We start from the raw sequence: 24,586 nt of genomic DNA on the forward strand, positions 1-24,586 counted from the left end.
GGCAGTACACTGTTAAAGACAACTAACATTCTGCTTCGCGTTCCTGCATTTTAAATAGAACACATCTGTACTCAATCTTGTAACCATCACTATTCCTCAGTAAGGTTGCCAACCCTCCAAAGCAGCCCTGGCATCTTCAAAAACTAAAGGTTAATCTCCATGACCCTGCTGCAAGCAAAATCCAGTGTAAGAATCAGGAGCAATAAAACAAAGTTCTTTTTAAAAATGTTTGAATACCATTGTATACAATACTAAGCGAGCACTTCACCTTAGAAATGATATTTTGAACATGGATGGAGTGCAGTGTATATTCACCAGAATTACTTAAGACTTGACTTTAAAGATTAGAAGGTTGAAGGGAGGTGATTTAAAATTTTTTTGGGATTTTGATAGGAATTGACAGTAGATAACTTTTGTCGCTGGTAGAGGAAATATAGGACAAGTGAACATAACCTTAAAATCAGAGGCCGCCTATTCATTGAAGAGGGGTTAGGACACACTTCACACAAAGGATGATAGAAGTTAGAATTCTTTCTCACAAAAATTATATCTCTCAACAACTATCAAAATTAATTGTTTAAATCTAAGATTAACAGATTTACACTAGCCAAGGACATGAAGCCAGGATGAGTAAATGATACAGATCAACCATGATTTAATTAAAAGGCAAAGCGAACTTGAGGGGCTGAATGGCCACGATTTTCTGATTTGTTACAAAAATATTGGATTTTCTGGGGATGGATATGAGAAAAGACTTTGACTGAGAATGAAGTATCACCCACTTTGGTAACCCTGTCTGTTCACCTTCTGATTAAGGAAAGTAGGCCACCGTGAAGATGGGGAGGTTGGTTGACCAATGACAAAAAAATTGAAGGCAAAAAAATAATGTGATATAATCTCCAGGAATAGTCCAACCAGAACTCTAAAACTGCTTTCTGGATACGTCCTGGGAACTGATTTTATTTCTTCTCCTTCCCAAAGCAGAACCCTCCTTCCCACCCCAACTGGAACTGCACAATGTTCTATTCCTGTGATATTTTGTGCAATGTGGGGTGGTCTCATTCTGGTGTATGATATTTAAAGCATGCACCACCTGTGGCAAGGCCTGCACAACATAACAGGATACAAAATGAAGCGGACAAAAACACATCCCTCCCTGATGCGCTCGATACTTTCTATGCTTGGTTCGAGCAGAATGCCAACAGTGCAGTGTCATCTGTCTCAACAACCCCGGATGCACCTGTTCTATCTGTCACCGTTGCAGATGTCAGATCGGTCTTCCTGAGAGTCAACGCAAGGAACGCGATGGGCCCAGTTGGAGTCCCCGGCCATGCACTTATATCCTGTGTGGACCAACCGGCAGAGGTATTCAACCCCTCCCTCTTATAGGCCCAAGTCCCCAACTTCTTCAAGAAGACCACCATCATTCTAGTAGCAAAGAAAGCACACGCAACATGCCTTAATGACTATTGCCCAGTGACTCTGACCTCCAATATCATGAGGTGCTTCGAGAGGTTGGTCATGGCCCACATATGCCTTGATCTCCTAATTTGCGTACTGACGTAATAGGTCCACAGGGGATGCCTTCTCTCTGGCCTTGCACTCAACCCTGGAACATCTGGATAACAAGGATATCTACGTCACACTCCTATTAATCAACTACAGCTCATAAACCTCTCCAGACTGATCTCAGAACTCCAAGACCTAGGTCTCTGCTCCACCCTCTGCAACAGGATCCTCAGCGTCCTTACCCACAGACCACAATCAGTGAAGATAGACAATTGCACCTCCTCTTGATAACCCTCAGCAATGGAGCCCCCTACTATACTACCTGTATGCCCACAACTCTAGACAAATTCTGAATGAATGTCATCTACAAGTTTGCTGACGACATCACCATGGTAGAATGATTAGTCAGAATACAGAAAGGAGATAGACGCTTGGTGTCGTGGTGCAATGATAACACACACACACTCTCTCTCTCTCTCTCTCTCTCTCTCTCTCGCTCATCAACTTCAGCCCCCATCTACAGCATTGGAATGGAGGATGACAGTAGAGTGTCAAGTTCCTCAGAGTGATGATAATTAACAACCTGTCCTGTACTTCCCACATATATGCAACAGTCAAGAAGGTGCAACAATGCCTCTTTCTCAGAGAAAGTGAGGTCTGCAGATGTTGGAGACCAGAGTTGAGTGTGTTGCTGGAAAAGCACAGCAGGTCAGGCAGCATCCGAGGAGCAGGAGAATTGACATTTTGGGCCAGAACCGTTCCTGATTAAGGGCTCTGGCCCGAAACATCGATTCTCCCGCTCCTCGGATGCTGCCTGACCTGCTGTGCTCTTCCAGCAACACCCTCTCAACAATGCCTCTTTCCCCTCAGGCAGCTCAGAAACGTTGGCACGTTGATAAGGACCCTCACCAACTTCTACAGAAATACCATTGAAAGCATACTGTCTGGGTGCATACTGCTACTGGTATTGCAACTGCTCTGCCCAGCACTATAAGAAACTACAGAAGGTTATGAGCACAACTCAGACCATCATGGAAGTCAACCTTCCATTTACATTTCTCATTGCCACGGAGAGGCTGTCAACATCATCAAAGATCCCTCCCACCCTGGCAACGCTCCCTCCAACCTCTTTCATCAGGCAGAAGGTACAGAAGCTTGAGCACATGCACCAACAGCTTCTTCCCTGCTGTTATTAGACTGATGAATGGACCTCTCTAACTTCAAATGACATTGATCTTGATCTTGCTTCGTGCATCATCTGTGCAGTGTAACCTGTATATCTCACTCTAAGCATCCCATGATCTTTATCTCCTTGTTTGCTATGATCTGCCTGTACTGCTTGCAAACAAAACGTTTCACTGTATTTAGGTACACGTGACTGTAATAAATCAAAGCAAATCAATTATTTTTACAGGAACCTATAAAGCATCTACTACAACTTGCTATTTTGAAGCCCACCTAACTCTTTCCTGAGGAGGTGTCAATTTAAAGTTTCACTCTGCAATTTATCCATGAGTTGCACTGTCTGAATGAAATTTGTACTTTCTGGAAATTATAACCTTGTCTTTCTTGTCTAACTTTTATGATGGAAATATTTTGAATGTTTGATCTTCAGTTATTGAGACCCATGTGACCAATTGATCTGTTTATTCCCTTTCTTATTCTTTTTGCTGGAAGCTTTCCTTGCTGTTTGTTTTCACAGACAATAAAAATTACTGCTGGAAGTATGTAGCAGGTTAATCAAAAAAGACAAAGCATTAGTATTTTGGGTATGCACCTTTCATCAGAATTCCATGGTATAAACAAGGACATTAACTTGTAATTTCTCTTTACAGGTACTGACTAATATTGTGTTTATCAACACATCAATTTTCATTTCAACCCATCAGTTTTTGCACTCTTCTATTTAATTTTTGGTGAGTCAGAAGCTCATGGGTTCAAGTGGCCAGATTGAGTGCCAGTTGCGAGTGCTGGTACAGAGGGAGTGCTACACAGCTTCATTGCTCAGTTTACTACTTGCTAATTCCTTGTTTTTTGGTTGGTTTCTCATCTGCATTTCAAGCTACACAGTAACACTTGAGACGTTTGTAATATTCAGCTATCAGCTTTTTTATCACTCCTATTGTATTCAATCAAGTATGGATGATTCTTGAAAGTATGAAACATCTTATTTACGCTCCATATGAAAAATTATTAACTTATTTTAGCAAGGAGCAATAATGGGGGAATTAGCTAAAACTGAAAATCTCGCCACCTTGTCACTATCCACCAACTCTTGCTGTAAAATTTTGTGTGTGGATATCAAGTGAGGACAGGATCAGACTCTGCTGGATTGCCTTTGATGACTGAACTCTCCGCAACAAAATCCTGATTTTAATCTAACCCATGCTTTGAAAATGGGATTACTTTGGGTTGGACACCGGCTTATGCCCAAAACGTCGATTCTCCTGCTCCTTGGATGCTGCCTGACCTGCTGCGCTTTTCCAGCAACACATTTTCAGCTCTGATCTCCAGCATCTGCAGCCCTCACTTTCTCCCCGGCTTCACATCATGACCAATTTATCCAACTTTTACATTTATAGAATGTATTCCCAGCAGCTGTGTTCCCTTTTTTTTCTCTACTGTGTGAACCTTCAAGGTTCATGTGTGGCAGCAACTTCAGCATGCACAAGTCAATGCATTGACAATGCAATTGGGACCTCCAAGCTTTGCCTGTGTGAGATGTGGTTGTGCAGTTCAGACAGAACATTGCTCACCAGGGAATTTGGTTTTAATCAGGACTCATAGATGAAACATTATAATTGTGTACAAGGTATATCTGTCAAATTGTACCTAGAAAGAAACTAGAACATACAAAATTTTCACATGGGAAGAGACCAGCTGACCACACCGCCTGCTGCATATAATGACCAGATCATGTCTCCTCACCTGCGAAACCTATTGGATTGCAAATTTCCTGGATGGAGATAACTTAAGGTTTTGAATTCTGAACAGTTTAGTAGTTCTTAATTAAGCAATTATCACTCTGTGTACTACAAACACTTCAGAGCATTTTAAGCTTTAGTTAAAATAAAATGTACCATTTTAAGGGCAGTGATCAGATTCAGATCTATATAAAATGAGAAAAACCAGAACGTGCTCAAAAGGCAATATCATGAACAAACTGTAATATCTGCTCTTGCATCTTTGTCGAACTTTGTATGTTAATGCTCCTGTGAAGTGCCTAAGTATACCATACAACACAAAAGTCAATAGGTAAATGCAAGTTGTGGCTAGTCATTTGACATTAATTCCCTGCTAAAAGATAATGCAACCAATGTTCTTATCCACACTTATCTTCTATTCTATTTAAAAGAACAAATCTGCTGATTGTGCACTAGATCCAAGGTTGCAAAAATCAAATGCAGATCATCAAAGTCATGGAAAAGTTAATGTCTTCTTCTTAGATTCGGAGGGCTATCACAGTTCATTGGATGTGCTGTGTCTCTTGTCACTCTGCATTATAAGGTGAGTTCCATCCTGTCAGAGCTGTCCAGTCCAGTCTTTTGTTTTGTCCGGTGCAATTCCCTGGATTTCAGCTCTGAATCCGCTGGCAGAATGTTCAGAGTTCGATTGTCAATGACCTTGTCCTTGTTGTCGGTAAGTTTTTCTTTGTCTTCACTGGGACACGTGAGATCGTTCCTAAAAAGGAATCAAAATATTATACTTGTCTTTTTACGGAATCCTCCACTGTCAACATCCTAGGGCTACCACTGACCAGAAACTCAACTGGATTTTCCATACAAATACAGTGACTACAACAGCAGGTCAGAGGCTAGGAATATTGCATTAAGTAACCTAACTCTCAACTCCCCAAAGTCTGTCCACCATCTAAAAGGCACAAGTCAGGAGTGTGATGAAATACTCCCCACTTGCCTGGATGACTGAAGCTCCAACAACACTCAAGAAGCTTGACACGAAGCCAATTTAGCTGGCACCACATCCACAAGTATGTGGATGTGGTGCCAGTTAAATCAAGTGGGGAGTATTTCATCACACTCCTTCACAAGCATCCATCCCTACTCCCTCTACCGCCAACATTCAGTGATTGCAGTGTGTGCTATCTACAAGATGCACTGCAAAAATTCATCAAAGACACACTTAGACAGCACCTTCCAAACCACTTCCATCTGGATGGACAAGGGCAACAGATACCACTGCAAGTTCCCCTCCAAGTCATTCACCGTCCTGTTTTGGAAATATGTTGCCATTCCCCCATTGTCACTGGGTTAAAATACTGGAACTTCCTCCTGAACAGTATTGTGGGTTTACCTACAGCACATGGACTGCAATGTTTCATGATGGCAATTCGCCACCTTCTCAAGACCAACTAGGGACAGGCAATAAATGCTGACCATCAAGTAATGTCCACATCCCACCAGAAGACTTTTAAAAATAACTGGCCACTTAGTTTGTACCCACCCTCCTTACCATCCCCACCTTACTATCTCCAACCCATTTGGCATGAGATCAATTCTGTTAATACCAAGTCACCCCAGCCACAATCAACTAATTCAATACAAACTGAACTTTAATGATGTATCACTTCAGCACAGTGACTGATGATATAGTTATTTACTGGTTTTCAAGGAACTACCAGTTTAAATATTGGACATTGAAAGGGAATCATAAATTGTGTATACAGAACTTGTATTTACCTGAAACAGCACTGGAAGTGGATTAATTGTAACATTCAAAGCAGAATTGAATATATACTTAAAAAAGAAAAATATGCTGGGTTCAGAAAGTAGGGGGATAAGATTAATTGATAGTTATTTCAACACAGAAACAGACATGATGAACTAAATGACTTTCATGTGGTCTATATGTTTCTATGACATTCTACTCTATCACAGTAGTTCTACAGTGACACACCCACAATTCCACTACCTATTGCATTGATTATTGCAGTGAGATCTGAATTAGGATCAATTCAGCATTTGAGTCACTGTAGAATGACTGGTCAACCTCTCCCCTCTTCTGTCCCCACCCAACACATACACACAAACTCTACCATAATTCACCAGTATAATTGAGAGGTATATTCTGATGTTGTCAATCTTTGGGTAAGTTACCAAAATGAACCTTAGGCCTAGGATACTACTGGCTTATATCAGCTATCTCAGAATAGATCATTAGCTGTGCTCAACAGGTAGCACTTACTTCTGAGGTGAAGGCTTTTGGGTTGAAGCCCTACTTCAGAAACCTGAGTACATCACCTAAGCCAACATTTTCAGCTTAATATTGGTGGACAGCTGCAATGTTGAAAGAAATATTAAACTGAAGACCCATATGCCTTCTCAGGTGCAAGGAGCCAATCTCATGATGTTAATTCAAATAGAACAAGAAAGTTACTTGGTGTCATGAACCAGAGGTGAGGTGATGTGAGAGCAACAGCCCTTGACATCAAGGCCACATTCGTTTGAGTGTGGCATCAAGGAGCCCTAGCAAAACTGGAATGGAGGGGTATCGGGGCAAGCTCTCCATTGGTTGAAGTCATACCTGAAACATAGGAAAATAGTTACGGTTGTTGGAAGTCAGTCATCTCAGCTCCAGGACATCTCTACAGGAGTTCCTCAGGATTGTGTCCTAGGCCCAACCATCTTTAGCTTCTTCATCAATGACCTTCCTTCCATCGTAAGGTCAGAATTGGGAATGTTCACTGATGATTGCACAATGTTCAGCACTATTGCGACGACTCAGATACTGAAGCAATCCATGTTCAAATGCAACAAGATCTGGATCATATCTGGGTTTGGGCCTACATGTGGCAAGTAACATTTGCACCACACAAACGACAGACTATGACTATCTCCAATAACAGATGATCAAAGCACTTAACATTCAATGGCATTACCATCACTGAATCCCCCACTATCAACATCCTGAGTGTCACCATTGACAGAAACTCAATTGGACTCACCACATTAACACAGTGACTACAAGATTAGGTCAAAAGGTAGAAATATTGTGTAACTCACCTCCTGACTCCCCAGAGTCTAACCACCGTCTACAAGGCACAAGTCAGCAGTATGATGGAATACTTTTCACTTGCCTGGATGTGGAGTTGCAACAACACTCAAAAAGCTTGACACTATTCAAGACATAGCAGCCAACTCAATTGGCACATCCACAAGCATCCACTCTTTTCCCCCGCCAGCCCTCAGTAGCAGCAGTGTGTACTATCTACAAATTGCACTGCAGAAATTCACCAAAGATCCTTAGCCAGCTCCTTCCTAATCCAGAAATACTTTCATCCAGAAGGGCAAGGACAGTACGTGTATGGGAACACCACCAGCTCCAAATTCCCCTCCAAGCCACGCAGCATCCTGACTTGGAAATATATCGCTGTTTCTTCACTTGCTGGATCAAAATCCTGGAATTCCCTCCCGAAGGGCATTATGGGTCGACCTACAACAAATGGACTGCAGGAGTTCAAGAAGGCAGCTCACCACCACCATCTTCTCGAGGGCAAGTAGGGGCAGGGAATAAATGTTGGCCAGCAGTGATACCCATGAGCCATGAGTAAATACATTTTTTTAAAAAATTATCTCCCAATCAACGTTTGCTGTTTCTGGGACATTGCAGTGTACAAATTAGCTGTGACACATCTGAATTAAAATAGTGACTAAATTTCAAAAGGAATTAATAAAAATAATGTGTCATATTTAAGATCATGAAAGGTGCTATATTCATGCAATCCACTCTCTGGAGTCTCTTCGAACAATTCAGCATGAGGGATAGTGCTAATAGCCACTTTGCAAGAACGATCTTACCTGTGCTGACCATCTGTAGTCATGATGGAGCTTTCATCGTAAATCTTCAGCATGCTGTCTGTTCTGTCATCCTTTGCATCTCTTGGCTCTTTCAGTCTGACAAAAGCAAGTAAAATCCAAGTTTTGATTAAAGGAACAGTCATGAAGGATGGAATGCCATTTGTTCCATTGTGAGAAATGGATCAAAGGTTATGCTGATAAGGTTAGAATGGGAAGGATGGGAGGAGGGTTCCTGCTCTTTTCAGGTCCATAGAGGATTCATATCGGATTCAACACATTAACTTGGTTTCTTTCTCCATAGATGCTGCCAAACCTGCTGAGTTTCTCCAGGACTTTGTTTTTATTGAGGAATTACACAGAGTTGTTGTGCGATTCCTTACTCCGATTCAGTTTGAGAAAGATGGACATAATGTAGAGGAAATGGTGTGTTACAAGGCATTATGTACAAGTCAGCTGTTTTTCAGTGTAAAGCATTAGTTGTATCAATAAATATTCATAACCACCACCTGAACAGTGCTGGAAAACCTCGCTGTATCTTCAAGAGGCTGCATGTCATAGAGTCAAAGAAATGTACAGCATGGAAACAGACCCTTCAGTCCAACTTGTCAGTGCCAACCAGATATTCTAATCTAATCTCATCCCATTTGCCAGCAGTTGGCCCATATCACTCTTAACCCTTCCTATTTATGTACTCATCCAGATGTCTTGTAATTGCACCAGCCTCCACCACTTCCTCAGGCAGCTCATTCCACACACACACACAACCCTCTGTGTGAAAAAGTTGTCCTTAGGTCCCTTTTAAATCTTTCCCCTCTCACCTTAAACCTATGCCCTGTAGTTTTGGACTCCCCACCCTGGGGATGAGCTTGTGTACTTACCTTATCCATGCCCCTTATGATTTTATAAACCTCTATAAGGTCACCCTTCAGCCTCTGACACTCCAGGGAAAATGGCCCCAGTCTATTCAGTCTCTCCCTATAGCTCAAACCCTCCAACCCTGGCAACATGCTTATAAATCTTTTGTGAACCCTTTCAAGTTTCACAACATCCTTCCTATAGTAGGGAGACCAGAATTGCACACAATATTCCAAAAGAGGCCTAACCAATGTCGTGTATAGCTGTAACATAACCTCCCAACTGCTATATTCAATGCACTGAACACAGGCAAGCATACCAAACGTCTTCTTCACTATCCTATCCACCGGTGGTTCCATTTTTAACGAACAAAGATCCTGCACTTCAAGGTCTCTTTTTTTCAACAACACTCCCAGGACCTTACCATTAAGTGTATAAGTCCTGCCCTCATTGCTACATTTCCAAAATGTAGCACCTCACATTTATTTAAATTAAACCCCAATCGGCACTCCTCGGCCCATTGGCCCATCTGAAAAAGATCCTCTTGTACTCTGAGGTAACCTTCTTTGCGTCCACTACACCTCCAATTTTGGTATCATCTGCAAAATTACTAACCACATCTCCTATGTTCACATTCCTTATGAGAAAATAAACATGTGGAAAGGTTACATGAAAATTTGTTTCTTTTTTGTTTCCATTTGTGGGTTAAGGAGGACAATGTGAGAATCGAGGTCCCTGCTTCAGATTATCCCACTCAGTAATTAATGATCTGTGTCTGTTAATATTGGCTGAAGACCTGCTCTGAATGCTGTCAAAAAAGAAACAACTAATCCTTCATCATCTGTGGATGAAGACAAGTCAGTAGAGGAAGGCTGGTACTTGCAAGGAAAATACCCACCCCAGTGAGAGACAGAACTTCTAAGAGAGGAAAGGAACACAGAAATATAAGGGAAAAAATGTAGGTATGATGGGAATTACTAACCTGGGCTCGAGGCGTTCCTTCACCTTGGCAATTGAGCGGATGTATGGACTTATTTGACGTGCAATTGTCATTAGATAGGTGTTCTCTTGTTTGAGCAGCATGAGGTCGTGCAGTTGGGCTGGAAAATATAACAATATGGAATGCATATAAGAGTCCTGGGTTTACTTTATTGTAGTCACATGAATGCACATTCTGTACTGTGGTACGACAATGATGGAATGCTGACATGTGTCTGGTTCTGTATGGTTCTTGGATCTTGGACTTGACAAGAACCCCAAAGGGATAGCAGAAGTGCTTTGGGATGCCTTCAAAGCATTCCCATAGAGGTCAATCATCCCTAACGACTCAAGGGAGATCTGGCTTGTGACCAACCAAAATAGTGAAATCTCGGTTGGGAAGGCACCAAACCCATTATGTGACTTTGTTGGGAACGTGCAGAGGTACAATGGAAACATCAGAGTGGGTGCAAAAATCTAATCAGTCCATTCACTCAAACTCTCAAGCACCATGTGCCCAACGTGTGGCTGAATCTGCAGGTCACCCACTGGATTTATTAGCTGTCTCAATACATCGAACCTGAGTGGAAGGAAGTCCTCCTCCATCCAAAGGGATTGTTAAGAAGGAAGACAAGCTTGGAAAGGGGAAGTACAACTCTTATCATTTCAAATGATGCAGACTGGGGTTAGGGTAGTGATGCCAAAGAAGTCTTTGGTGAGTTACTGCAGTACATCTTGTACATCCCACACATATTGAAGGTCTAGTATGCTGGTAGTGGGAACTATATGTTTACAGTGTTTTATCAATTAGAAACAATAGATCTTGCAGACCAGATTGTGATGGAATGAGACACCTAAAGTCTTCCCACAATGGAACATACAACTTTAAAAAGAATCCAGCCAACCAAGTGCATGAGCAACATTTGGGTGAGAAACTGACACAACTAGCGATACCTTCATAAATCTCATGTTCATTTGCAACTCTCTGGTAGGTTTCCTCCCAAACCTGAGGAACAAAGAAGAGTGAGCATTGGTTTATCCTTCCTGTATGAGGATTTATGTAACTACGTGCATTTCTTTAGCATCTTTAACACAGATAAATCCAAAAATACTTCAACAGATGTGTGACTAAAAGGTATAAACTGGGTCAAAGGAGGAAATATTACAATAAGTGATATTGGTCAGATGTGTATTTTAATGAGGCTGTGAAGAGGCAGAGAGAGGAATTTAGTGTGGAGCTTAGGCAGCTGAAGGAGTGTTGGGGACAGGTGACATACTTGTATTTATGTTGCAGAAGCGCTGATCTTAACAAGTCCAAAAATGTATTATTGTTGTAATATAGGAAATGCAAAGCAAGGTCCCACAAGCAATGTGAAAATGGTCAGGTAATCTGTTTCTTGTGATGTTGGTTGAGGGATAAGTATTGAACAGGATACTAGACGGAGTCCCCCCTGCAGTTCTTCAAAATAGTGCCGTTTTTACGTCAATCTAAGAAGGCAAGCAGTGCCCGAATTTAATGTCCCTGACTTCAGCTGAGGTGACAATTAGGTGCAACCAAATTGTTGTTCTGCCTCTGCATGAGCAAGGGGTCAACTGGCCAGCAGTTCCAGTTACTATCTGATGATCCCTGCTGGGAAAAACAAATCTGAGAACCATGTGTGAAAACAGGAATTAGCTCACCTATGATCTCTTGCCCTATCAAACCCACACATATCAGCTGCTGACATTGTGAGTTTGACCGCACACCCTAATAGGCACTTGATTGGACTTGTCCAATTTCCGTGGATTTGAAACACTCCTTGAGCTCAACCCAGGGGAGAGAACTGGCAAGACGATGAGTTTAGGCAGAACTTTCTCAACCATTGAATAATACGAATAGTAGAGCCAGGTTTAAGCGAATGACTTTTAGGTGGGTGTTATAAATTTACTTCTGTTCCTTTATTAATTCATTCATGGGATGTGGGCATCAACGGCTGGGCCAGCATTTATTACCCATACCTGATTGTCCATAGGGCAGTTAAGAGTCAGACATTTTGCTGTGGGTCTGGGGTCATTTGTAGATTAGACGAGGTAAGGATGGCAGATTTTTTTCAGTATAGGATACAAGTGAACTCAGTGTGTTTTTACGATAATTGACAGTGTTTATGTGGTTGCCATTAGACCAGCTTTTTATTGGATTTAAATTTCACCATCTGCCATGATAGGATCCAAACCAATGTCCCCAGAGCATTAGCCTGGGCCTTCAGTAACAATGCCAGTGGGCAATCATCTACCAGAGAATTTTCTAAAGATAAAAAATTGAAGGATGTGGCAAGAAGATGGGTGAGTTGAGTTAATCTTTGAAAAGAGCCAGGTTGTGGAGCAGTTGACATTCTTGTTAGGTGAGGCAGTCAAGGGACATGGAGCAAAGGCTGATAAATGGAAGTGAGAAGCAAGTCAGCCATAAAATACTAGACTCAAGGAGTAAAAAAGTTTATGCATGTTCTTGTGCCACTAAGTTTGTACAAAATGATTATCTCAGAGCGTTTGGTAGAGACAATATAAAATATTCTGTAAAAGAATCCTCCCTGCCTGGCATAATGCATTGGATGTTTTACTCTGTAAATAACCAGGCCATTATGCCCCTCAATGATCCATCATTCATTCATTCTAATTTTTACTGGAAGGTAGAGACAATATAAAATATTCTGTAAAAGAATCCTCCCTGCCTGGCATAATGCATTGGATGTTTTACTCTGTAAATAACCAGGCCATGTACTGACAGAGCCCCTCAATGATCCATCATTCATTCATTCTAATTTTTACTGGAATCAAAACAAAAACCAAGAAACCTCTACAGTGAAACTATTGGCATTATCTGTACCTCCTCAAACATGGTCCTCATAGTCTCCACAGAGGAGTATTGGGAAGAAATCTGAGTTTCCATTTGCAGCGATTTCTGTAGGATCTCATCAATTGCATCTGTCTTGACGAGCGAGTGATGTTTGGTCAGATCCCGGTGCATCTCTTGCACCTGGTCCTTCAGTGACTGTAGTTCTGTCTGTAAGGCCTTGGCAAATCAGACAATCACCAGTGAGAGACAGGAGATGGGCAGGTAGTTGCTAACATTTCTTAAGCCTCACAATTGCCTCCCACTAGCCTCTTTACTCTCAAGGTCATTTAAGAATGGTGACTCCTTTTAAGTCATGTCTTTACTGAACCCCTGGCTTTCTCTCATCTCACTCAGATGGTCATTCCTCAGGAATGAGCCACGACAATGAATGTCACCATGATAGTTACCAATGAAAAGTGTCATATTACCCAAACTGTCTACACCCTGGATAGTGATTGGAATTGGGAATCTTGCCTGATCCTGCCCTTGCTCCCACCAGAGATGACAGGCTTGGTGGAGCTGGAGATCAAATCTAGGAGTTTGTTGGAAGTTAAGAAAGAATATATTGCATTTATACCACATTTTCTCACAACCTCAGGATGTACCAAACATGAATTGATTCCAGCACTTCCTTAATGACAATGCTGCAAATGTATTTGATTGTCTGTAAAACTCTTGGAGAAGTTTCTAGATCAACAAGTGCAAGTCTTTCTTGTTGATGGATTGTCAGCCTGTTCCACAGTAAAACCACCAGACAATGTCTTGATCTCTGGTCACTACTTATTCCATACTTCTCTTACCTTGAATGTATTCTCGTAAGTCCGGCAATGCTCTGTGAAAGGACTGTGACCTCCCTCTGCCAGCAGGACCTTTGTGCTAATGTAACGATGCGAGGTGGGCTTACATGTCACTGTGTTTGTCAGGGACATTTCGCCCATGGATGCACAAGAATCAGAAAGTGGAAATGTCTTGGTGCCCACCAAGTTCCTGTATTTAAAAACAAACACAAATAACATGGCTCATTGTTAAAGACAGACTACAAAAATGTTATGACGGTGTTCTCTTGTTGAGTTCCTGCTTTTGTCCGAAGGTGTAGACTGTTACTGAGATTGAGTTTGATAGGTGTCAATCCCTCACTCAACAGTCTTTCAGCTGTAATGTTAAATGAAGGCCCATCTGTCCCCTCAGGTGCACTGCTACTACAAGACAGCACTGTGTACTTGCTATCTGTCTTTTCTCTAATTCTAAACATTACATGTAGTCAGTCTATTCTGTGGTGAATCACACTGTTAAGACCAGTCCAGCAAGGATCATAGAGTATTAATGATGAGCAGGGCTCCTGGGTGACAATTAACTCCTCCTTTCTGTACCACATTCTTAATTGCTTTTCAGTATGAGCTACTAACTTATTAGAGAGTGTGGCTAAAACCCATGCACTCCTGGAATATATGGTTCGAGAACTTACTGGATAAATATGCCATCAAGACAGCTACCAAATCACAGATCTGTCAAAAAGCCAACACTTATCCAGAGGGCAGTGGGTTCTGCAGAGTGACTGCATTTGCCAAAAGATCAGAGTTCATATTTCAGGAGATTGTTGTGCTTCTCTTGATGCTGAGGAACATTGTATAAAGTTAAATATTTAGTCCCAAGTGCTGAAAGCAGGAGATGTAAGCATATTGGCTAAGAGTTTCAGGCGTGATTCAGATCCTCAGAGTTTTGGGCTATCACAAACCTTAATTTACTCTGATACAAAAACTAGTAGAAAATAAGGGTAGAGAGAAACAGGAACGACTGCATACCCTCAAAGGGAAAATGTGCCAGAATCTTGGCAGTTACAAGCAGCATCAAAGGATGTGCAGAGAAAGATAGAGTCAATTGCAGCCTCAAGGATGACAATCTTAAATTGATTAAAGAATAAGTTAAATCAGCAACTTACCTGTGACCTAACTTCCCTCTACCTCTCTGCTCGCCAGGCAGAAGACTTCTGCTTTGAAATCTCTTGCAACTATCTTTCGTACTCCAGACCCTGGTCTCGTTGATGCTCCCCCCTGTCTGTGTAACTATTTCACTTTGTGAGGGCCATATACTGACATCAACAAGACTAAATATAAACAATCCCAGTGAATTGTGTCCTAGACAGTTCCCTGAAATTCTGATAAAAATAGTGGCAGCAGGCAAGGCCTTGTTCCTGCAGGGGCCACACTCGGCTGGAGACATTTGTCAATCACTCACGGGAGAAACTGGGCCTGAAAACTGCAGAGGTTATATGGAAAATATTACAGGGATGTACGTCATCATTCAGCAAAGAGCAGATAATGTGTTAATCCATCCAGCACAGCCTGTACCATTGCACTGACTATAAAAGGCAGATAAGGGTCTGACTGCCATCTTGTGAAGGTACTGTTCACAAAGCAAAGCGTGAGACATTGCTGCCGTAGGTTCACTGAATAACTCATTACCAGCAAATGACAAAGGGATAATATACAACTTTAAAAAGAAAATACTTGCATCTGTATAGTGCCTTTCAAAACCCTAGAATGCCACAAAGTGTCTTACAGCCAATGATGTACTTTTGAAATGTAATCCCTGTTGCAGCATAGGAAATGCAGCAGTCAGTTTACTTACAGCAAGATTCCACAAGCAGCAATTTGCTGATATTGATTGTCAGATAAATATTGGCCAGGACACCAAGGAGATTTCCCTCTGCCTTTTCTCGAATAATGTTGTGGAATTCTGCACATCCAGCTGACAGTATATAGGCACTGGTTTAATGACTGATCAAAAAGAAGGCACCTCTTACAGATGAGAACAGAGGGACGGAGTGATGCCCCACACAATTGACCATCCATCTCACAATTGCCAACTGGTGCAAAATGAGCTTAATAGCAGAGGGTTGTTTTTGAAACTGGAAGGCCTGTTACCAGCAGTGTTCCACAGGGATCGATGCCGCGTCCACTTTTGTTTGTCATTTATATGAGTGATTTCGATGAGAATATAGAAGGCATAGTTAATAAGTTTGCAGATGACACTAAAATTAGTGGTATAGTGGACAATGAAAAAGGTTATCTAAGATTACAAATAATTCATGATCAATTGGGTCAATGGGCTGAGGAGTGGCAGATGGAGTTTAATTTGAATAAATATGAGGTATTGCATTTTAGTAAAACAAACAAGGGCAGGATATGTACAATTAAAAGTAGGACCTTGGGTAGTGCTGAAGAACAGAGAGACCTAGGGGCTCAGCTATATAATTCTTTGGAGCTTGTGTCACATATAGACAGGGTGGTTAAGAAGGCATTTAGCATGCTTGTCAGTCCTTTGAGTACAGGAGTTGGTAAGTCACGTTGAGGTTGTACAGGACATTGGTGAGGCCTCTTCTGGAATATTGTGTCAAGTTCTGGTTGCCCTGTTACATGAAAGATATTATCAAGGTGGAGAGGGTGCAGAAAAGATTTACCAGAATATTGCCAGAAATGGAAGGTTTGAGTTATAGGGACAGGCTGGATAGACTGGGACTTTTTTCACTGGACCGTAGGAGGTTGAGAGATGACCTTATAGAGGTTTTTTAAATCACTAGGGGCATTGATAAGGTAAATGGCAGGTGTCTTTTCCCTAAGGTGGGCGATTTCAATACTAGGGAGCATATTAGGAGGAGAAAAATTTAAATAGGATACGAGGGGCAACTTTCATATATAGAGAGTGAATAGTGTGGAATGAACTTCCAGAGGAAATGGTGGATGCGGGTACAGTTACAATGTTTAAAATATGTTTGAATAAGTTTTGGGGGATACGGGCCAAGTGCAGGCAGATAGGATGAATTTAGTTTATGATTATAGTCGGCAAGGTTGGGCCGAAGAGTCTGTTTCCCTGCTGAATGACTCTATGACACTATCTTCCCAGATTCACACAAAGGTGCTGAGTGGTTGTTTGGACTATACAGCCATTTTCTAGTGTGAGCTTGAAGAGAAATATAAGAAAGAATTGGGAAAGAAAGTAAAAGAAAAGGATTGCAATGGGTTTGCTTCAGTCTGGAACATGTGGCTGTGCCCAGCCCCCACGGACCACACTGCAGCACTGCTTGCCACACTTGCGTATCGACATTTCCAAGAACTGTCAGATTTGGCAGACATAGCTTGGAAATAAAACTATTCCATGTAATAAGATTATCCATCTGCCACCTGTTAGCTGATAGAAAGCAGCTCCACTTCAGTCAAGTAAAGATTCTGCCTTGCACACTAAGTTAGACATATTTTCTAAGCAACCTGTTCAGAGAATTTATTACACACTACTGGTACAAGTGGGACTTCAATCTGAGCCTCCTAGATATGAGTTAGGAACACTACTACTGTACCAACATGAGGCCCCCCCATGTAATATTATTGAATAATATTGAATGGTGAAGCAGGTTCCACAATGTGTATGACGTTCTGCTCCTGTTTCTTATGGTTTAATATAGCATCTGGCTCCACTGAATACAGAGTTGGGAATGGGTTCTCGGGTCATCCCACTGGGGTCTTATCACTGGGGACGAGTTTGTAGGTATATGGTTCACATGAGACACAAGTGGAACTCAATCTTTCCCTTGATGTAAATTGTGTGTGGGACTGAGAAATGAAGCTGAAGCAATTAACTGTATAAATTTAGATGAATGTTATCGCAATGTGTCTGTTAGGCATCCTGGATCTTGGGTTAGCACTGGGCCAGAGACAGAATAAACTCAACAATGAAGGTAGGTACCATGGATATCACCAGGGTCCTCAGAATGATTTTGGAACAACAGGGGGTTTTTTTGCCCTTGTGAAAGAAGGAAAGAACTACAGCAAAAAGCGAAAGTGAAACAAGTTCATGATATTTATCGACAAACCAAAGTAACTAAAATTGCTGCTTGTCACCTTTTTTTTGTTGTACATCAATAGATCATTAGGCCTCTCCAGATTATCCCGATGATTAAATGTTTTGATCATCTTGCTGATCTTTATTACTCATTCTTGTTTCCAAGTCCCTCCATGGCTTCATCAGCCCCTTCAACATGTTATTATACATTCTCCAGCTCCAAGATCTCTGCACTCCTCCAATTCCGACCTCTTGTGTTTCCCCAATTTCCTCATCCCACCAATGGCTGCTTCATCTCCAAGCCTCTTCATCTCTGTTCTCAAAGATTGCTCTTTCAAACTGCTCCCTCTACCCTTCTGACTTATGATTACATACGAAGCCAAGGCTGTACCTGCTTTCGCAGGTGGACATGAAAATTCCCATGGCACTATTTCGAAGAAGTGCAATGGAGTCACCTTCAATGTTCTGGTTAATATTTATCCCTCAATGACCTTTATAAATAAACAGGTTATCGAACAGGCCAAGGCTGTTTGTGGGAACTTGCTGTTCACAAATTCACTGCACTGCTTCCATACTATAACAACTGTACTTCAAATAAGTACTTAATTGAATATAATTTGCTTTGATTCATCTTAAGTTCATGAAAGATGCTACAGAAATGTATTCCTAATATCTCTTCCTGTAGTTTGATGTCAGATTTTGTTTGTCTGATGATGCTGCCATCTAAGCGATCATGCAACATGTCCTGTGCCAAAATTGCTACGTAAATGCAACGTGTTGTAGACCAGCTTACATTCCATTTCCATTGCTTATTCCAGTTCCTGGACCTCCTCCAGTCATTGATCCAGAACGCCGATGGTTCAGGAAGAGCAGGGGCTCCAGACATCGGGCAAACTCTGGCCTGTACTCTGTGTTAATCTGGAAAAGGAAATCACCTCTGTTGAACTTAGAACAGTTGGCCTTTCCCAGTGGTGTTCAATTCCTAGTGCTGGCAGCTTGTATCTTACCTTGCTGCTCTGTGTGGGCCTCAGGCGATGGGGGAGTTTAACAATCTTCTGCAGCCTCTCCATGAGTTGCTGTGGAAAGATAGAAAGTAAAAAAAAAATGGAATTCCAATCCTGGATTAGGAATCCCAATGTACTCCCAGTGATGTCATGAAAGCACATGTTGCCAGTCAGATAGCTTTTCTTTCCCTCATTTCTAGTATCTTTTAATTAACAATTTGAAGTTATTTTTAAGCCTTTTTTTTTCTGTGTTGCTTGCAGCAGCCTCCAGCATATTATGCTTCAGTTGCTAAAGACTGTAGAGCCAATTGTGGATGGCTAACAATATCTGCCACGACTCAACTTCACATCAGAAAAACTTTACTGAACTCAACACAAAATAAATTAGACATTTGTGAAGATTCTGAACTTTTGCAGGCCAGAGCCTTTGCACTAATCAGTTCACACCCATCATTCACAGGTTCCTCACTGTTTTTCACATTGGAAGGTGTGACCTTATTGAGGCAATGTTTGTATCCTGTTCAGTAATCATCCCTGTGCTCACTGGCTCCTGGTCTAGAAACACCTCAAATTTAAATTGCTTATTTTTGTTTTCAGATTCCTGCATGGCCCCAACCCTTCCCCACCTCTGTAGCTGCTGCAGTCCTATACTTCTAAGATGCTGTACTCTTCCAATTCGAGCCCCTTTCAGGTTCATGATTTCCTTTGTTTCACTATCGGAGATGCTTTCAGCTTCCTGGCTCTCATGTTCTAAAATCCATTCCCTAAACCTCTCTGCTTTTCTATACATTTCACTATTCCTTTTAAGATGCTGCTTAAAATCGACCTTGCTGATTACACTTTTGGTCATCTATACTAATATTGCCTCCCATGTCAAGGTTTATCTGATAATTCCTCTTTTGAAGTGCCTTGGGGCATTTTTATGAGCTAAGGATGCTATGTGAATACAAATTGTTTCTGTTGGTTGGTGTCCGATTCTGTGGTTGAAGAGCAGTAGTTCAAACTGGGTGGAGCTTTTCCAAGAAAACAGTACTGTTAACCTTTCATCCAGGACAAAGCAAGGAGAGTGGGGCATGAGTCTGTGCACGGCAGAGCAATGACTGGAATGCCCCAGTAATACCTCATCACACATCTGATACCCTGTCCACATGTAATGAACTTTTGTCTGATTGAAGCCATTTACCTCAGATACATTTTGAGTTGTCTTTAAATGGGTGAAAAATTGTTGTCATGTCAGTGCATCTTTATTTTTCACCTACAACTCTCATTAACCTGTGCTCACGGACTAAAATCAGCTCCCAGACCAGCAATGCCACCAGGTTAAAATTCTTAACCTTGTTTTTAAATCTCCCCAATCTCTGTAACATCCTCCTTCTCAACAACTTTGCACTCCTCCATTTCTGGCCTTATGCACATCTCTGATTTCCTTCATGCTTCCGTTGGCAGGTTTATCTTTAGCTGTCTAAGCCTTCCTCTCTGGAAATCGCTCCCTAAGCCTCTCCACCTTTCTATGCCATAAAGATGCATCTTAAAAATTCTCTCTTCAACCAAGTTTTTGCATGAGATATTTGTCAATCAATCACAATGTATATTGTTCAGGGAATTAGGAGACAATTCCCTGTCCTGATGCTTAGTAACACCTGTTAGAAGGGTGAGCAGCTCCTTATTTAAATGCAACATGGACTCCTTTGTGATACCTCACGCAGTTGAATAGATTGTCCAGAGTGCATACAGGGTCAGAAAGGTATCTTCAGGACAGTAAGCAGAAAGGAAAGCAGGGGAGAAAGGAATGCAAAGTGAAAAAAGAATAATTTCAAAAAATCATTGAATGAGAGAGGAGGCAATTTGAGATGGAATGTTCCAGAGATGGAAGTAAGCAAAGGAATCAATGGGAGATGGAATGTTGGATCAGTGGAGAGGTCAAAGGTGGTGGAATGTTTTGGGGATAGAAATGCTAAGAAATCCAAGAGGCATTACAATAAGTTATTCTGACAATGTATTTATGACCTTTCTTCCCAGAAGGAAGGCCATCAAAACTGATCCTGCCCTTGTCCAATGTGAACAAACACACGCATGTACACACACGCGCATGCACACACACACACAAACCATATATTCCAGGGGTTACTGCAGGCAATGTTAGTTCCTATTACTGACCCAGCCAAGACTGGCTAACTAGGCAGAGTTAAAAATCACACAACACCAGGTGAGGCCCTCCAAAAGCTAGTGCTTCCAAATAAACCTGTTGCATTATAACCTGGTGTTGTGGATTTTTAACTTTGTACACCCCAGTCCAACACCTTCACCTTCACGTCATATCCGAGCAAAGACAGTGCTGGATCAAGGCCAGACTCTGTTCAATAGAGCTCAAAGTGTTTACAAACTGGATAATTGAGGTGATAAGAGACCAAAATATTCCATCAGTAAGCCAATTGTGTTTTTCAAGCCTTTTAGTGGCTGTTATGAGAGCACTTTCCTCCTTTCATGTCATTCACCTTTTAGAAACTATGCACATACTTACATAGCCCAAGTCCAAGAATTCAAACTTATTGGCAGAGCTGAGGAAAGCAGAACAAGTGACAAGGTGGACCTGACCAGAAAGGAAAACGTTAGAGAGGGAAAGCAATTAGATGATCCCGTTCATTTACTTGAAAGAAGCAACAAAGTAAATGTTTTTTTAATGTTAAACTTTATCATGTCTTCAAAACATTATAAAGCATGTTACACTGTGATCCAGCTTTGTGTTCAGTGACTGTTGTGTAGAGCAAGGATGAGGCACACCATGACATAAAGGTACACAAAGTGAGAAAGAACGGAACAGAGAAAGGAAAACTTGCAATTAGATAGCTTTGCAACCTTTGTAGCTTTATAGCTATTGCATTAATTGTATGGTAAATACAATACAAGAAATGTGACAACCAGGTCTTAATCAGGTACCTACTGATATGAATTGGGGATAAATATTGATCCCAGAACACCAGGGAGATGTCCCCGACTCCTCTTCAGAAAGGCACAGTGTAATTTCTGCATTCTGCTTTACAGAACAAATGAGGCCTTGGCTCAACACTCAGCTAAAAGATGGATGTCTAATAATGTAGCACTTCCTCAGGGCAGCACAGCAGTGTCAGCCCTGAGATTTCTGTGCACACAAATTGGTACATTGTTGGAGAGAGATTGTTAGGAGTATGTTGGAGTCCAATACCCAATGGCACACAGCAGTGTACTATATAAACTCCAGCCAATCTTCCAAATTACTCATCTCTGTGGTTTGAGGGATGGTGAGGATTAGCTCAGATCTCACTATGGGACAAGGATATTCCTGCAGGACTCATGTTTTCACACACTCCCTGAAGTAGGCCTGGTGTTTTGTTAGTCAAGAGAGTCAAGGGTTATGAGGGAGAGACAGGAAAATGGAGTTCCTGATTCACTCACCTGAAGGGTGGGTAACAGTGCAGCCATATTTGAAAGCTGCTCTTTAAAAGCTTTCTCTTTATCTTCATGTTGACTGGAAAAAGAATCAGAAGTTTTAAGTTAGAGCAAGAGGCTCATTTTACTGGCTTTGTGATTCCTCTAGTCAGTTTCATACTCAAGTCTTTTGAAGGTGCAATAGGTACAATAGTTGCTTTAGTTACCTAAGGGGGGCAACAACCAAGGAGCAGGAGAGTCGATGTTTTGTGCATAAGCCCTTCATCCTAATGAAGACCTTACACTTGAATTGTCGGACTCTCCTGCTCCTTGGATGCTGCCTTACCTTCTGTGCTTTTTCAGCAACACCTTTTTCGCTGACTCTCCAGCATCTGTAGTCCTCACTTTCTTGTAGCTACCTAACCCAACTGACCTTCATTGTGCAAGGCTGCAGTAATTGTCACCAATTGATCACAACAATATAACAATGGAACTAACATTCAGTCTTTTCCAGCAGGGGTCACTGGATGATCAGGAATGGGAATGCTACCACAGGGACATTAAGGCTTGATATTATGTCCGTTATTGCTGGGTTTCTTTTGTGTATCTATAGCCTGCTGTTCCTCTTAATCAATATGAGATGAGGATAGCACGTGAAGCAATGAGTCTGGATCTATTATACATCTCTGTATGTGGGAACCACCGCATCAAATAATGGGAAAAGATTTCACAAAATCCCTACAGTGTGGAAGCAGACCATTGGCCCATCCACACTGACCCTCCAAAGAGAATCCCACCCAGACCCAGACTCTTATTCCATCCCTGTGATCCTGCATTTCCCATAGTTAATCCACTTAATCTACACATCCCCGGACACTATGGGCAAATCCACCTAAACTGCACAATCTTTGGACTGTGGGAGGAAACCAGAGCAGCCAGAGGAAACCTATGCAGACATGTTCACATTCCAATCCATCTCACTCTTATTAGAATCATAGAGTTCTTACAGTATGGAAAGACGCTTTTCAGTTCATTATTTCCATGCTTGTCATCAAACATCCACCTTTCCTCATCCCAATGTTACATTCAATAATCACTCAAACTGAAGAGACAATGTAATATCTGCTTTAATTAATACCTGCTGAGCTTAAGTTCCTTCAATGGAACTTAAGGCAATCCAAAACTAGAGGCTGTAAATAAAAGATAATCACCAACAAATTCAATGGGCAATTCAGGAGAAACCTCTTTACCTAAAGAGTGGCTAAAATGTGGAACCCTCTACCAGATGGACTGATTGAGATGAATAGCACAGATGTATTTAAGGACAAACTCAGCACATGTGGGAGAAGTATAAGATTATGTTGAACCGGTTAGATGAAGAGAGGGAGGGAAGAGACTCGTGCAGAGCATAAACAGCCTATTGGGCTGAATGCCTATTTTTGTGCTATAGATTCAATGCAAGGGTAATTCCTGCAGTACACTGACAGCACTGAGCAGACTATCCAGGAGGAGGTGGAAATGGTAGATTAGGAGAGTGGGTCTTTGCTTAGTTCCAGTCCTGTTACTAATCTATACCAGCAGCTGGTTGGGAGCAGTGCACCATGACATTCCTCTCAGGAGGACATATTGTCAGGATTAACTGATCCCAGTGCAATGAGTGGGTTAACTATTCTAACTTCAAGCTGCCCTGGGGCACAGGAATAAAACTGTGTTGAAGGTACTTTATAAACTGTGCCCATCAGGGAGGCATTCAGATAGGCAGTTGCAGTTTGATAAAATATTATGATATTATTGATACATTATAATTAGGAGCAGGAAACCTGGCTGATTTATCTCCCTTCTCCAATAACTCAGGCCGTACAGAAGTTGCATTATTTATCACAATCATAGCAGAGACTTCAGTCTTTTGAAGAGACTGAAGTGAAGCTGCTCTTCACTGAGCATGGAAGATTAAGGTGAAACTGAGTAGACATTCAAAATTATGACAGACAGGGAGAAACCATTTCCAATAGAAGAGGTTATTAACCAGAGGGCACAGGTGCAATCTGATTGGCCAAGGAACCAATGGCAAGAACATGAAGCAAAACTCAAATTCGCTCTGAGTGCTCATCTGGGTGGATCAGCTACTCACCGCCTCAGCCAATGAGCCTTTAGGGAGAAGCCTAGCAATATTCTGTTGTCCTGCCCTCCCACTCTGCTGTCCCCTTGACAATCCCCTCTGCTGTCCCCCTGACAGTTCCATCTGCTGTCCCCCTGACAGCCCCCTCTGCTGTCCCCCTGTTAGTCCACCCTGCTGCCCCCTGACAGTCCCC

General features: G+C 41.8%; 1 protein-coding gene across 3 annotated transcripts in view; it reads right to left on the bottom strand.

Moving 5' to 3' along the window:
* Positions 1-4,476: 4,476 nt before the first annotated feature.
* Positions 4,477-24,586, bottom strand: part of rnf207b (ring finger protein 207b) — a 36,664-nt gene continuing 16,554 nt past the window's right edge. For 2 of the 3 annotated variants that reach the window (XM_043675979.1, XM_043675981.1), the window contains 10 exons: positions 22,302-22,374; positions 21,391-21,459; positions 18,873-18,941; positions 18,659-18,783; positions 13,830-14,016; positions 13,021-13,206; positions 11,112-11,163; positions 10,162-10,279; positions 8,325-8,420; positions 4,477-5,190 (listed from right to left, as the gene is read on the bottom strand). In XM_043675979.1, the coding sequence (XP_043531914.1) occupies positions 5,010-5,190; positions 8,325-8,420; positions 10,162-10,279; positions 11,112-11,163; positions 13,021-13,206; positions 13,830-14,016; positions 18,659-18,783; positions 18,873-18,941; positions 21,391-21,459; positions 22,302-22,374 (1,156 nt within the window). In that variant the 3' untranslated portion in view covers positions 4,477-5,009. The remainder of the gene's footprint in view (positions 5,191-8,324; positions 8,421-10,161; positions 10,280-11,111; positions 11,164-13,020; positions 13,207-13,829; positions 14,017-18,658; positions 18,784-18,872; positions 18,942-21,390; positions 21,460-22,301; positions 22,375-24,586) is intronic. The other variant, XM_043675980.1, reaches the window with a different exon arrangement.

The sequence above is a fragment of the Chiloscyllium plagiosum genome, chromosome 34, assembly GCF_004010195.1.
Source record: "Chiloscyllium plagiosum isolate BGI_BamShark_2017 chromosome 34, ASM401019v2, whole genome shotgun sequence".
In the NCBI taxonomy this organism is placed as follows: domain Eukaryota; kingdom Metazoa; phylum Chordata; class Chondrichthyes; order Orectolobiformes; family Hemiscylliidae; genus Chiloscyllium; species Chiloscyllium plagiosum.